General features: G+C 44.4%; 1 protein-coding gene across 1 annotated transcript; it reads right to left on the bottom strand.

The window, feature by feature from the left end:
• Nucleotides 1-2,166: 2,166 nt before the first annotated feature.
• Nucleotides 2,167-4,283, bottom strand: LOC127301382 (cation/calcium exchanger 4). Its single transcript, XM_051331616.2, has one exon. The coding sequence runs from the start codon at nt 4,118-4,120 to the stop codon at nt 2,237-2,239; it is 1,884 nt and encodes a 627-aa protein (XP_051187576.1). The 5' UTR covers nt 4,121-4,283; the 3' UTR covers nt 2,167-2,236.
• Nucleotides 4,284-15,387: the final 11,104 nt, after the last annotated feature.

Raw genomic sequence — 15,387 nt, 5'->3', positions numbered from 1 at the left:
ACAAGAAACAAATGATCCAGAAAGATGAAACCGAACCGAGCACTTCAGCTAAAGGCGCACATATAACAGATGTTTTGCTTTTGATTTCCATGCATAGGAGGATAGATACCACACAGGGTCTCTAATTCCACTAGACATACATACTATATATATAACGAAAACCATCAGTGTAGACCGAGCTACATGTAGCTTGGTTTTTGAAAAATTCAAATCGACGGTTCAAAGTTTCAAAAAATCTGGAAACAAAATCTTTGCTGTAGACAATGTTGTGATCTAAGTACGTGCAAAATTTCAACTCGAAATACCATATATTCGGGGCTGTGCAAAAATGACAAAATCTGACACCTATAGTAGTGAACAGTGCAAGATTTCAAAACCTCCAAATCTGTCAGATTTTGTCATTTTTGTGCAGCTCCGAATATAAGATATTTCGAGTTGAAATTTTGCACATACGTAGATCCCAACATTACCTATATCAAGATTTTTTTCTCAGATATTTTTGAAACTTTAAAGTATCATTTTCGAATTTTTGAAAAAAAAGAGCTATGTGTAGCCCGAGCTACAAAAATCCACACTATATATAATATATAAGTTCCACCTCGGAAGAGAAAACCAAGCGTTCCAGCTGGAAAAGCTTCGGTGTGTACAACTCGAGAGGAATGAATCACTCACGTTTTATCTATGAGACCTACACGCTTATCTATGAGACATACACGCTAGCCAGCTGCACAGTTATGTTACGACAGCAAAAAACCTAACTTGCTTGCAACTGGCGACATGATACACAGAGTAACTTATAAAACAAGAAAACTTGCAACTGGCCTGTTAATGATTCCAAACTTACAACTCAAATCATGCATCAACAGGCAAGCTTAATGCAAATGATTCAACAATGTAGATTTCATCCCTACATACAAGAAAAGAAGATAAATGAACTCAGCCTTAAATGATATTTGACAATAGGATGTTAAACAACAAGATGTTGATAGCGTGTTAAAAACAAGACTATAATGGATAGATGCATCAGAAATCAGCCATCACTGATAACCTTCCACCCAGATGCCCAATGTAGACAAGGATACTCCTGTAGCTAACCATTCCCTGATCACCTGGCAGGACAATGTTTTGGAACCATCTCCTCCATTCTACTGTGACACATCGAAAACAATACTTGGCCACATCCTAATCAGGCAAAAACGTAACACTAAGGAATACTTTCAGAAATTGCATTTCTGCAAGACATCTCGAATGAACTATACAAAGCAATACACCCATACGAATTATTTACAAAGCACTAACAGAACAATGAGAATAAGACTAAACTGGAGAGCGGTATAGCTTGAAAAAAGTCATAAAATAAATGCGGTTCCAGGAACGATAGAGAACAAAACAGAATTTAGATGGAGTGGGTAATACCTAGGTGCTGGCTACCTCGGTGGCCTTGCGCCAGCCAATGACAAAGCCCGGAATTGCCTCATCCACCCTGCAATGATGGTCACAACAGACGGCGCAGCCACACTGTCATAGGCCAACACCAGCAGGGCATCAACACGGACGGCACACGTTGATAAGGGCCCAAGGAGGAAAATACTACTAGCAACCTGCGGACACGATGGAGGCAGCGCTCCCTGGGCAGGACAAGCAGGAGGGATGGATTGGAGCAGGGCATTTTCAACCATGTGCAACACTTGTCTGATCTGTTATGCATCGGTCGATGTTCTGTTATGCATTGGTCGTTGTCATTTTAAAAATTGGATGATGACATGGTTAAAACTTGTGCCATTCCTGACCTCAATCCATCGCGTTATCACTGCATTTTGAACAGTTTTAGGTCTCTCCCACCCAGATGCTCCCCGTTCGGCCACGTTCAGAACCCAATCTGTCAATTTCGATTTGGTTGTAAACTAGACTACATGACTACACAAAAATACCTAACGCGACTACAAGGCAGTAGTCAGTGAAAAGAAGCAGCAGCCCTACAGCAAGTAAACTAAAAGGTAAGACAACTGTGCAAAATAAGGGGGAAAATATAGTCCACGCTACAAAAGTGTAAATTTATTACTTTTTAAGGTTGTTGGTTTACAGTCAAGCATACCAGCTGCAGGCATGTTCTGGTTTATTGTCTAGCAACTGACAAAATAGGAATGAACTTGAGGCCCACTAACAGAACAGAAGAACAGTGTATAACTCCATTTCATTTGTACAAATGGCAATCATGTACAATAAACACGAACATCTAATTCAAGCCTGGAAGTGGCAATATCCCCATAGCATTGCTTACTCTAATGAAAAGGAAAACAGAGTAAAGAGCAATGAGACCAACTCCAAGCGTCCGGTTAGGCCGCATGCCGCCTCGTGGCAGCATAACAAGAGCCCAGATCAATCCAGCAACAAGGAAACTCATCGTGTAAATAAGAGAGATGTCCTGCGGAAGAACATAAGAGTTGGGTGCCGTTGACCAAGCTCCAAGTAGCATCGATATTCCTAAGCCAGCAAGTGTATTGAACATAGGCCCTGCATAACACCCAGACATAGCAATTTGCACACCGTCTCCTCCATTCATTGCCAAGGCTACATTTGACATCAAGTCACCCATTGAGTTGCCCCATGCTAAAACAGTCAGCCCAAGAATTGAAGGATTAATCCCCAGTATCACTCCAAATGCAACCAACAGTGCAACCAGCTCATTGGCAATGATGTAGAACCAAGTGATGCTCATCACGAACCCTCCAAAAACCCATGGGAACAAATATCTCCTTGGAGGGCGATCAGGACTGGTGCATTTGAAAGCGAGAGCAGCAAGTGCAATCCCGAAGACACCAGCTATCACATATGATGCTATGCTAGCCCCCATAGATACTCCATCCTGACTGTTCCACAAAAGTGCCAAGAGAACAGGGGCCAAGCCAGCACTGGCAACAGCATATTCCTTGGACCAGCGGTTTTCCTCAACTATTGGAATCGTCAACTTTCTTGGTATTGTCAAGGGTAGCTCCAAAAACAAAATCAGCTTGGAGAAGTTAAGCGTGGAGGTATCCACTCTGCCTTCTTCATTCCAACCCCACAATGGCCTGTCAGGCGAACCATCTCTCCCTTGATTTGAGTAGATAGCCACATGAGAAGCCCACATCCACTGAGGCAACGATGCGTTTATCTGCGCCACGTCATCACTTGTATCCTCCTCGAGAAGTGAACTGTACACAGAGTCATCTTCCTCTATTCCTTGCGCAAAAATACTTGCGCGTAGAGGAAGCAATGGTGTGACTAGATCAAACTTGAGCATCCGTGCATGCTTCCTTAATAACTCATTTGCAGCCACCACAAATGCATAGACCACATAAATCAAGACAAACAGCATAGCTCCCCAGAAAGTCACCTTCCCGACGATCAATATAACAGAGAGCGCGACCAGAGTGATGAGGAAGAATCCAACATCCCTTACAAAGCACTTCCAGTCAATCTGCACATTCTTCTCCGCGACGGACAAGGACACCGCCCCAACAACGACACAGGTAACAAACACCGCTCCGCCGAGCACGCTGTTGAGCCCCACGTCTCCGGAGCCAGACCCCATGAAGGCCGCAATGCTGGCGAACACATCAGGAGCACCGTTACCAAACGGGAGCAGCGTGACACCAGCCACAGTGGGCGGGAGCCGCAGCAGCGCGGACATCTTCTCGAGGCTGCAGCAGAAGTAGTCCGCGGCCGTGTTGCCGAGCATGTAGAACAAGGCTGCCAGGCACACCGCAAGCACAGCGTAGCCAATCACCCTGAATCTCTCGCACCTGCAGTAGAAGAAGTCTAGGTAGTCCACGAACCCGCCGGAGCTGCACTGCGGGTGGGCCCGGACGAAGTCGCACTGGGAGCTGAAACCCTCGTGGCGCGCGATGCCGGCGCACGAGGCGGAGGGGTTGTCCAGCTGCGGAGGGGTGATCTCCGAAAGGTTCCCGCCTTTGGAAGCGGCGGGATCGGCATCGGAGAGGAATCTGCGGTACACCGGGCGAGAAGATGGCGGAGAGTCCCCATCCGAGCGGATGCAGAGGAAGAGGAGGAACAGTACCAGTGAGGCGGCGGCGAGGGGCCGAATCCGGCGAGGATGCGGCGGCCGCGAGGCGATCATCTCCGGCGAGGTCACGAATTGGAGTTTGGCTGGAATCGCATGCCGAATCTGAGGGGGGGCTAGGGTTTGCGCGGAGGGGAATTGGGGATTGACGACGCGAGCGCGAGCGAAGGGAAGGAGAAGACGTGTCGCCAGGGTCGTATGCGCCAACAAGGAACGGTAACGGAACGGTAGTTGTTGACTTGGCCGGATTAGGCTTCAACCGGATTATATTCGGCGGTCACCCACATCAAGTGGCCACCCGCGGACGATGGGTACAAACCATCGGGTTGGGCCGCGGCCCATCAACAGGTAGGGAGCAGTAGGCCTCGGGTTTCTTCAGTTTTTGTTGAGTTTTTTTCTGGTTTTTCTTGTGTTTCGGGTTTCTTTCAATTTTTCTTCGATTTTTTCTGTTTTTCCTTTTTTAACAAATTTTAAAGACAAGTAAATTTTAAATTCGAACAAATTTCAAAGTAAGCAAATTTTAAATTTGAGCAAATTTTGAATCTGGGCGATTTTTAAATCTAATCAAATTTCGAATCTGGTCAAATTTGAAATCTAAGCAACCCGAAACAAATTCGAACAAATTTTAAATTCGAACAAATTTTAAAGTAAGAAAATTTTAAATTCGAACAAATTTTAAAGTAAGCAAATTTTGAATCTGGGCGATTTTTAAATCTAATCAAATTTCGAATCTGGTCAAATTTGAAATCTAAGCAATTTTCGAATATGAGAAAATTTTAATTCTGAGAAAATTAGAAATCTAAAGAAATTTTGATTTTGAGAATTTTTTTAAAGAACTGAACTAATGGGCCTGGCCCATTAACGGCGAAGGGGTTAATGGACACCATCGCTAAGGGGTGATGGTTAGCACCTCCTATGGGAAATGGCCTGTGTCAACCCGCTGGGTTGTTCACCCGGGCCAAAGTTGAGAGGCCAATGGGTCAGATGAGGCGGCTCTTCCTATTTGACGCTCTCAGCGTTCGTTACGGGGCAACGACTCAACCACTAGCTCGATCGTCTGGCTCTCTCTCTTCTACTTTCCTTGTTTTCCTGCAGGATGTTTAAAAACAATTCGGTTTTATCTGTTCGATTTTGATGAAATAAGAAAAAATCCAAGATCTAAAGAAGAAAATCATAGATTTGAAAAAAATATAGATTTCAAAAAAGTTTATATTTGCCCAGAACTCATTTGAAAATGACGCTGGAAAATATAGAGAAAAAACGAAGGGAACGGACGTGATTGGAGATAATATTAGGGACAACAGGCGATGATTCTGGACGAACGTTGATGCTTAGATATGAGAAGGATCGGGGGCAAGGGTTCTTTGAACATCTAAATGAAATATGATTTTCTTGTTATCACCAAAGCCTAAATTAAGGGCCTCGACAAATGTGTAGTTGATCCTAGCTTTGGTTCCTCCGCACCGGTCTAGAGTCCATGAGTTACTAGACCATTGAAGCGCCCTTTTTAATCTGCCGTGACCGTACATTCTAAGGAATTGTCAAAGAGAAATGCTTCAAAACCTTGAGCAGTACAGACATAATGATCAAAGTTTGAACCATTTGAGTTACAATGCCATGATATATAGATGGTGTAGCATGTTCTTCAAGTCCACTAAGGAAAATGCAAAATTTAAATAAAACCATTGAAGACAGGAACTACGATGATTCGTATTACTGTCTTAGTGTCTACACATATGAAGGCTTATCACGTCATCAAAATTTAACTTGTAAAGATCAACTTTGTCTAAGTGGAATAATACTTTCCCTTGGTCAACTTGCGTGTGAAAATGAAAGGATATTTTCACTTTATTAACGTGTGCTTCCATTTCAGCATGAACCTTTATATATCAACTTATGCATTGCCAGATGTCAAAAATAAGTGTTGCTTATGCCTGCTCAAGAATTTCCCATCCCTCCCTCTCTGGCTGCTCCCATGGGTGGCTCCGAAGGCAGGACCCTAGCACCCAACCACCTCGTCCTCGTGCTCCTGGCGGCTTGGCCGCTACCGCCTCTAGCAAAAACCAAGTTCCCTAGGCACCCAACCTCTTGCGGAAGCACTACCAGTTTCTACCTTTCCAACCAGATTTAATCTAGAGACAAAGCTGGAGGCTACGATCTTCATCAAGTTGTCTCTGTGCATCGTTATTGTGCGGAATCGCACGATGACATCGTGACACTACACTAGTATGCGTGTATACCGAACCATCGTCTATTCTGACATTGATCTTGTCGATCATCGTGAGGAAAAAACTCTCGATGTTGGGAGGTATAACCTTGCATCGGGAGTCGGTGGACTTCATCATAAATGTCATCAACTCTATGGTGGTGACATGGTCGTCTAATATTTTATAACATAGCCTAGTTGCGTACACCTCGATAGTGATCTTGGTTTGAAATTGCATGATTTTTTCTTTTACATAGCTCGTTCCCCTAACATAGTTGACCTATTTCAATCAGATTAAAACAGACTCAGTACAAATAATCATCTTGGAAACTGTATCGCCGCCTAAGTGGTGGAGGTCCAACCCTGAGATTATGTTGCCACCCATGTTGGGTAAAAAAAAGTCCCTCGCCGTGTCTCCAACCGTGTAGACACCTCCGTAAACAGGTCGCGGTCCTCCATACGATGTAGAGACGACCACGAACAGGGCAAAACGGTTCCTCGGTAGATAACTTGCAAAAGATTTGAATTTTCTCATTAAAATCTTTCTGATCTCTACATAGCCAGAGCAACTAGATAACATCGAACACTCCGACCATGATAAGTATTTTAAACCTAGGGTCCATCCCATTTTAGACAATTGCCAAAGGCTTGTGCTTCTATAGACCCCCAAACCTCAAAATAGTGTAAACCCCCAAAATGGTTATGTGGTATTGTTTAATCTCAGACATCCTACCCCTAGCCCCAAACATGTATCGTTTAATCCAAGCAGTCCTTGTGTTTCACTCAAAAAATGTTTCAGCCTCAGGGTTCTATGGATGCACAAGCTGAAAGAACATTGTGCCCCCATGTGTGGTTTTAGTAATTGATGACAATCCCTATGGACTAATGGTTGTATTGAGAATCTATCTTAGGTTGTGTACATAGCCATATGTTGGTCTCAAGGTTGAAAGATGAAGAAGATCGAGTGCAATGAAGAATATAGATGAAGACGGTGTCGAAGAGAGATGAAGACGGTGTAGAAGATGAATTGGGACGAAGACGGTGTAGAAGAGATAAGACGGTGGCGTGCGTAGAAGATGGATGAAGATGCTGGCGTGTATGTTAGAAGAAGATGGTGGCATGTACAATAAAGAAGAGGGTGAAGACGGAGCTTACCGACTCGAGTGGAAAGCGCAAGGACAAGGTTTGTGCTCGATATGATAGTGGGTTGCATCATCGGAGAGAGCTCAAACCTTGCATTCCTTGCATCGTGTTTCTTGGTTGTTATTGGTTCTTATCCATGAGATATTTTAGAGCTTGTGTTCATTTCCATGACAAGCTCTAACTCATTGGAAACGGATTTTGGATGCATCACATGTTGCATGCTCGATTTGGATGATTTTCCTGGTTTATCGTATTGAGAGGTTGCACCTCTAAATCCATAAGAAAATCATCCTCCAATCGTTTCCATGTTTTCACCATGTGTGGAGGTAGCTCTTGTCGCCCTTCCAGCAAAATTGGTTTCACCTCATTTGAAGTTTCCTAGCTCAAGTTAAGATTTTATAGTTGCATCATATTTGAAAAAGAAAAGAAAAAAAGGTTTTTGGGCCGGCTGGTACTTCCGTGTGTGTACCGGCCCAGTACCATAAACCTCTCTGCGAGCCCCTGAATCTGGACTGGTACCGGGCCTCGAACTACCGGCCCGGCCGGTTCTTCCTCCTCCAGCCCATCATCCCCCAGCAGCCCACCAACTCCTCCCCGCACCTAGGTTGCGCCCAGCTTCCCGGCCCAGCTACTCCCGCGTCTCCCGCTCCCGCCAGCCGCCGCACGTGCTGCACGCTCGCTCGAGCGTTGACCCGCTCGATTGGGACGCCCTTTCCCGCCCTCGTTTTTTGTTGGCTAGCTGGCGTGCTTGTTGCGCTACTATGCTCGCCTGGGCCGGCCCAGCATGCCCCCACTCAGCTTGCGCCAGCCCAGATCGCCCTGCTTTTCCTTTTAGCCTGTTTCTTTTTGTGCTGCTTTCACAGGGGAGGTACTACCAGCCCAAAAGGCGGTAGTACCGGCCCAAAATGTTTTTCTAGCTATTTTTCTATGCGGTTTTTGACACTAGCGGTAGTACCGGTTCGGGCGCGAATCTGACCGTTTTCAGTCCCAACAGTCATATTTCTGGGCCCCCTATATATACCTCTCTCACACCTTCGCCCAAGCTAGTCCTTCACATCTATTATCTCTCCTCCATTGTTGACCTTGAAGAGCTTAATCCTCCTCTTGATCCCTCCACTATTTGTTGCATCTTTTTGGGGGAAAGGAAAGAGGAGATCTAGATCTAATGCTCCACCAAGTGAATCCCTCTCTAAGTGAGGGGATTTTGCTAGATCTAGATCTTGGAGTAATTTGGTATTCCTCCTCATATTTGTTCTTCCTCCCTTATTCCCCAAATAGCTTTTGTATCTTTTTGTTGGAATTTGGGAGGGAAGAACTTGGTCATCTTAGTGGTGTTCTTAGCCATTGCATTAGGTGCATCGGTTTGGGTTCTCTTCGGGGTTTCGGTCTCGTAGAGGGCTTGTTGTCCTTAGTGGTGTTGTTGCCTTCGTGGCCTTGTCGCCTTTGTGGCGTGGTAGCCTTTGTGGCCTTGTTGCCTTTGTGGCCTTGTCGCCTTTGTGGCGTAGTATCCTTTGTGGCGTTGTTGCCTTTGTGGCGTGTGGTAGCCTTTGTGGCTTTGGAGCCAATTGTGGCGTGTTGGAGCCTTCGCGGCCATGTTGCCGTGTGTGGCATGTTATAGCCTTTGTGGCCTTGTACTTGAGAGCCTCCGGTGTTGTGGAGTTTGCCTCAATCTTGTACGGGTTCGGTGACCACCCTCAAGGGTTCCTTAGTGGATCGAGGTTTTCCCTTTGGTGGAAAGGCTCGAGGAGAATACAGTGGCCCTAGTGGCTCGTTGGAGTGCCTCGTGCCTCCACACCGCTCCAACGGAGACGTAGAACCCAAGGGTGTGAACTTTGGGATATATCGTCGTCTCCTCGTGCACCAGTTACTTCTCACCCTGAGCTCCTTTACCTATGCACTTTACATTGTGATAGCCTCCGTGCTTGATGTTCTATATCTAGTTAGCTATCACCTTGTTGCTCATCATGCTTAGCATAGATTGTTGGTGCACATAGGCAAACCCTAGTTGATAGGCTTTGTGCTAAACAAGTAAACCTTAGGTAAATTTATTCCGCCTTGTTTAGCCCTCAAGTAGAAGTTTTTATAACCCGCCTATTCACCACCCCTCTAGGCAACATCCTATTACATTCACAAGCCTTGCAAAGAATATTAGCAACGCTATGTGGAGGGTATAAGGTAGAACCTATTTAGATGATTGACCATATATATCTTGCAAAATGGCATTGAAAGAATAGGTATTTTACTATCTCATCTTGATGAAAAAAGACACACCTCTCGATGATACATATAGTTCCGCAATCACATTATATAGTTCCACAACTGAATCATACATTCAAATTCACATAGTATAATTGATGTTGTTTAAGGACAAATACATAACTTATGAATACATACAGAAGGAAATATTATGATCACAAGGCTCACTGGGTTGTTTGGGATTCCTTATCCGAACCAAAATGCATGGGCCACATGGGATTTTGGTACTCTAGAAAATTTAACCAAACCTAGGATTATTGAAGAATAATTATTTTCTTTGTGGTAGGTTACTGCACGCCAAATAGTACCCAAATGGTAATCTCCTTGACACACTTTTCCATAGCGATGCCTTTCACTACAAGAAAAGTTGCCATGGCCGACGAAGTTGAAGTCGCGCCGTGGTTGCTGGTGTACCATGGCCGACGATTTTTGGTCCCTCCGTGGTGCATGTCAAAACTTTTTTTTTCTCGTTTTTGAGGCCACCTAGCCCGACGAAAGCGGCCAAAACGTCGTGTATGGTGGCCCGGGACGTGGTGCATCTCGAAATCTCGGGTTCGCCGGCCGAGTCAACGCAAATCTGCACCGCCGAGGGATGTAGGGCCCAGATGGCAGCCTCTCTGGCATTGTTTTTTTTCTCGATCGCGCCATCTCGTTCAACGTTCTCCGATCGAGCCGTTTACGATGCAGGATCATGGGTCCCGCATGTCATCCTCTATGAACCAAAATTCTTTCTATTCTTGGATTTTTTTTGACCCCCTGATTTCTGGCTACTTCCTTTTTCTTTTGATCCCTTGCCGCCTTGGAAACGTTGAGACCGCTGCTGCTAAATGGGACCCGCATGTCATCCTCTATGTGCAATCAACTTTCTTTTCTTGGAGTTTTTTTTGGCACCTCATATTTGGTCACTTGCCTTTTTTTCGATCCCCTGCCGCCTCTCAAACGGTGATACCGCTGCTGCTAAATGGGACACGCATGTCATCCTCTATGTACTATAAAACTTTCTTTTCTTGGATTTTTTTGGCACCTCATATTTGGTCACTTGCCTTTTTCTTTCGATCCCCTCGCCTCTCAAACGGTGATACCGCTGCTGCTAAATGGGACACGCATGTCATCCTCTATGTACTATAAAACTTTCTTTTCTTGGATTTTTTTGGCACCTCATATTTGGTCACTTGCCTTTTTCTTTCGATCCCCTGCCGCCTCTCAAACGGTGATACCGCTGCTGCTAAATGGGACCCGCATGTCATCCTCTATGGACAATAAAGTTTATTTTCTTGGATTATCTTTGGCTCCCGATATTTGGTCACGTGCCTTTTCTTTCGATCCTGCCGCCTCTCAAATGCTGAGACCGCTGCAGCTAAATGGGACCCGCATGTCATCCTCTATGAGCAATCAACTTTCTTTTCTTGGAGTTTTTTTTGGCACCTCATATTTGGGCACTTGCCTTTTTCTTTCGATCTCATGCCACGTTTGAAACGTTGAGGAACCTGCAGCTCATGGGACCCGCCTGTCATCCTCTATGTACTATAAAAGTTCATTTTCTTGGTTTTTTTCTCCCTCTGATTTTTGGCAATTTCTTTTTTCTTTTGAACCCCTTCCGCCTCTCAAACGGTGATACCGCTGCTGCTAAATGGGACCCGCATGTCATCCTCTATGTACTATAAAACTTTCTTTTCTTGAATTATTTTTGGCTCCTCATATTTGGTCACTTGCCTTTTTCTTTCGATCTCATGCCACGTTTGAAACGTTGAGGAACCTGCTGGCTCATGGGACCCGCATGTCATCCTCTATGTGCTATAAAAGTTTATTTTCTTTATTTTTTTTCACCCTCTGATTTTTGGCTATTTCCTTTTTCTTTTGATCCCCTGCCGCCTTGGAAACGTTGGGTAAGCTGCTGACTCATGGGACCCGCATGTCATCCTCTATGTACAATCAACTTTCTTTTTCTTTTGATCTCAAGCCGCATTTGAAACGTTGAGACCGCTGCTGCTAAATGGGACCCGCATGTCATCCTCTACGTACAATAAAGTATCTTTTCTTGTATTATCTTTGGCTCGATATTTTGTCACTTGCCTTTTTCTTTCGATCTCATGCCGCCTTTGAAACGTTGAGTAAGTCTGGCTCATGGGTCCCGCATGTCATCCTCTACGAACAATAAAAGTTTCCTTTCTTGGAGTTATTTTTTACCCCTAATTTCTGGCTATTTGCCTTTTTCTTTTGATCTCCTGCCCCCTCTGAAACGATGAGGACGCTGTTGGCAGGTCGATCTCACATGTCATCCTCTATGAACAATAAAAGTTTCCTTTGGTGGATTTATTTTTGACCCCTAATAAATTTCTGGCTATTTCCTTTTTTTCTTTTGATCCCCTGCCGCCTTGGAATTGTTGAGAATGCTGCTGCCTCATTTTTCTTTTGGTCCTGTGCCGCCTTGGAAACGTTGAGACCGCTGCTACAAAATGGGACCCGCATGTCATCCTCTATGTACAATAAAGTTTCTTTTCTTAGATTATTTTTGGCTCCTGATATTATGTCACTTGGCTTTTTCTTTCGATCTCATGCCGACTTTGAAACGTTGAGGATGCTGCTGCCTCATGGGTCCCGCATGTCATCCTCTCAGAATGATAAATGTTTTCTTTTCTTGTATTTTTTTACCAACTGATTTTTGGCTTTTTTTTTATTTTCGGTCCCCTGCCGCCTTTGAAACGTTGACGACGCTGCTGGCTCATGGGTCCCCGATGTCAGCCTCCCCGTACAAGAAACATGTGATATTTTATTTTGCAGACAATAAACGTTGTATTTCGCTCTGAGCTATTGCAAACGGATAAATTAAATCTTTATATCTACATAAACAAACTTATATGTTGAATCTCCTTGTTTTTTGTTTTTGCGAAGCATAGGACTTTCCTGTTTTTTTTTGAGAAAAATCTGACCTTTCCTGTTTTGGAGTGGGCTGAAATTGTACGAGTCAAAAGGCCCAGCAGATAGTTCGAAGGCCCGATGTCCAGATACATGCCCAATTGAAATATTCTTTTCTTGGATTTTTTTTCACACCCTTATTTCTGGCTACTTCATTTTTCTTTCGGTCCTGTGCCGCCTTGGAAGCGTTGAGAACGCTGCTACAAAATGGGACCCGCATGTCATCCTCTATGTACAATAAAGTTTCTTTTCTTGGATTATTTTTGGCTCCTGATATTATGTCACTTGCCTTTTTCTTTCAATCTCATGCCTACTTTGAAACGTTGAGGAAGCTGCTGGCTCATGGGTCCCGCATGTCATCCTCTATGAACAATAAAAGTTTCCTTTGTTGGATTTATTTTTTCACCTAATTTCTGTCTATTTGCCTTTTGCTTTTGATCCCCTGCACCCTTTGAAACGATGACGACGCACCTGGCATGTCGGTCCCTCATGTCATCCTCTATGAACATTAAAAGTTTCCGTTGATGGATTTATTTTTGACACTAATAAATTTCTGGCTATTTCCTTTTTTCTTTTGATCCTCGCCGCCTTGAAATAGTTGAGGATGCTGCTGCCTCATGGGTCCCGCATGTCATCCTCTCGAAAGGTAAATGTTTCTTTTCTTGAATTTGTTTACCAACTGATTTTTGGCTTATTTTTTCTTTCGATCTCCTCGCCACCTTTAAAACGTTGACGACGCCGCTGGCTCATGGGTCCCCAATGTCAGCCTCCCCATACCGCAAATCCTCTTTCTCGCAAAGGTTGTATTTCTAGATAGATAAGGTGGATTCGAATCTACCATGGTTCAGCACTGAGGTAAGCCTTCTTGCACTGATTAATGGAAGTAGTGTATAGCAAGGTCAAGACATGTGGCTCGGTGTAATGAATCTATTTGAATCATGTTGTGGGTTCAATCTGATAGTTCTCTAAAAGGTCAGCCAAAATAGAAATTAAGTTTTTTCTAAAATGGAAATGCAAATTAAGATGAACACAAACATTAGTTATCATAATAGCTGATCATACATACATACTTGCTAAGAGCAAAAGCTTGCCAGAGTTTTACCACCCATACAATTAATTAGCAGTTCAGATAAGATAACCTTATATAAGTATAACTACAAATGCATTTGCTAAGGGCTCATGGGGCAACAGAACTAGACAACCGCGAACTTTATGACCAGCATGTCACAACGGCATCGAAAGATCTTGACCTTCAACTTTGATCCAATGCGAAGTTTGGCACCGTCAATGAACTTTTTCCACCTGGAAGTAACAGCCAAGCGGCCATCTGTGGACTGACGGAGTACCGTCCCTCCACGGTGAGACCTTCACTCTCCATGACGAGGGATATCTTGCCCCTTCGGCCAGCATTGAGATCCTTGGAGATACTTTTAGGCAATTTCTGATTCAAAGCAAGAGATACCACCAAAAATTAGTCAATGGCACCAATGCACTGAACCATGTGAGACTTTGAGCAGAGAAGACATCAAGATAAGAGCAGTTATGCTGTCATATACTCACGAACATAGCCTTCAGATGCGTCCTGGTCACCACACGGGTGGCCACAGCAATGAGCTGAGACCTCGGTGATCTGGTGCAGGAGCCTGGGCTGGTACACGAGCTGGTGCTGATGCAGGAGACAGCTGGGCAGGTGCGAAACGGTGCCTCTAGAGGAACCGGTGCCGATGCAGGAGACTGTTGGGCAGGTGCAGAACGGTGCAGCTAGAGGAACCAGTCTTGATGCAAGAGCTCGTCACAGTGTGTAGTATATGGGGCCTCTACAGGAACCAATGCTGATGTAGGGGACTGCTGGGTAGATGCAGTAAACGGAGCTGGTACAGGAACCGGTGCTGATGCAGGAGAGTGGGAAGCCGGTGCCGGTGCTGGTGTGGTTGCCCTTTGTGACATCCGCTCATGTTCCATCAGGGGATCTGCAGCTTTGATCATGTTAAACCCAGCAAGCTAGAACAGAGGGAATGGTTTAGAACAACTGCTCGTAACAGTTTATCAAAAGATATGAGTAGAAAAAAGTTACATATTATATATTTGGAAGTGTCTCCAACTCGTAAGCGCTACGTATATCTGCCCGTTTGAGTTTCTGATCCTCAGCTCGTCGCCCTTCTTCAGACCGTAGTCAAAAGCAAACTTTCTCCAATCATGTCCATACAAATATGTGATGGCCTGCGTCTTGTAGACATACACCTCATAGACCGTGTAGGTGTTCATCAATTTGCCATTGCCATGCATAGTGAAAGACCCTTCATGCGGACACATCTGGTTAATCATTGGACGAAGTTCACAAGGTACAGTCTGCATGTGAAAATTGATACAAATGTAAGAAGCAGGAAGACTAAAAACAAGACTTTACTATATGCCAATTCATGCTAAACCACTGAGAATACATACCTGTAACTCTGTGAAGGAGCTACTAGAAAGGTAGATAGAGCCATAGGAGGTGTTATATGCGGGGTATGTACATGGGCCCGCCATATTCCCGCAAGCTCGGCATCGGGATGGTGAAGGAAACATGGGAGGTACTACCGGTGCGTAGCGCTGAATGTAAGTGGAAGAATTAGGTTGTGTAAAGTGCATAGTTCAGAGCAATGCAAATGTTGACAAGCGAGTGCATAACACTATGTTACAACCTGAACAGTGAAAAATTAGTGTATGATGAATATAAGCATGCTAATTTGGTGTTTCCGAATTCCAAAAAGCATTAGACAAAGCCGGTGATAATATCGGACATAAATCATGGCATGTATAT

This window comes from Lolium perenne, chromosome 4, assembly GCF_019359855.2.
Source record: "Lolium perenne isolate Kyuss_39 chromosome 4, Kyuss_2.0, whole genome shotgun sequence".
Classification (NCBI taxonomy): domain Eukaryota; kingdom Viridiplantae; phylum Streptophyta; class Magnoliopsida; order Poales; family Poaceae; genus Lolium; species Lolium perenne.
This window is presented reverse-complemented; position numbering and strand designations above follow the sequence as displayed.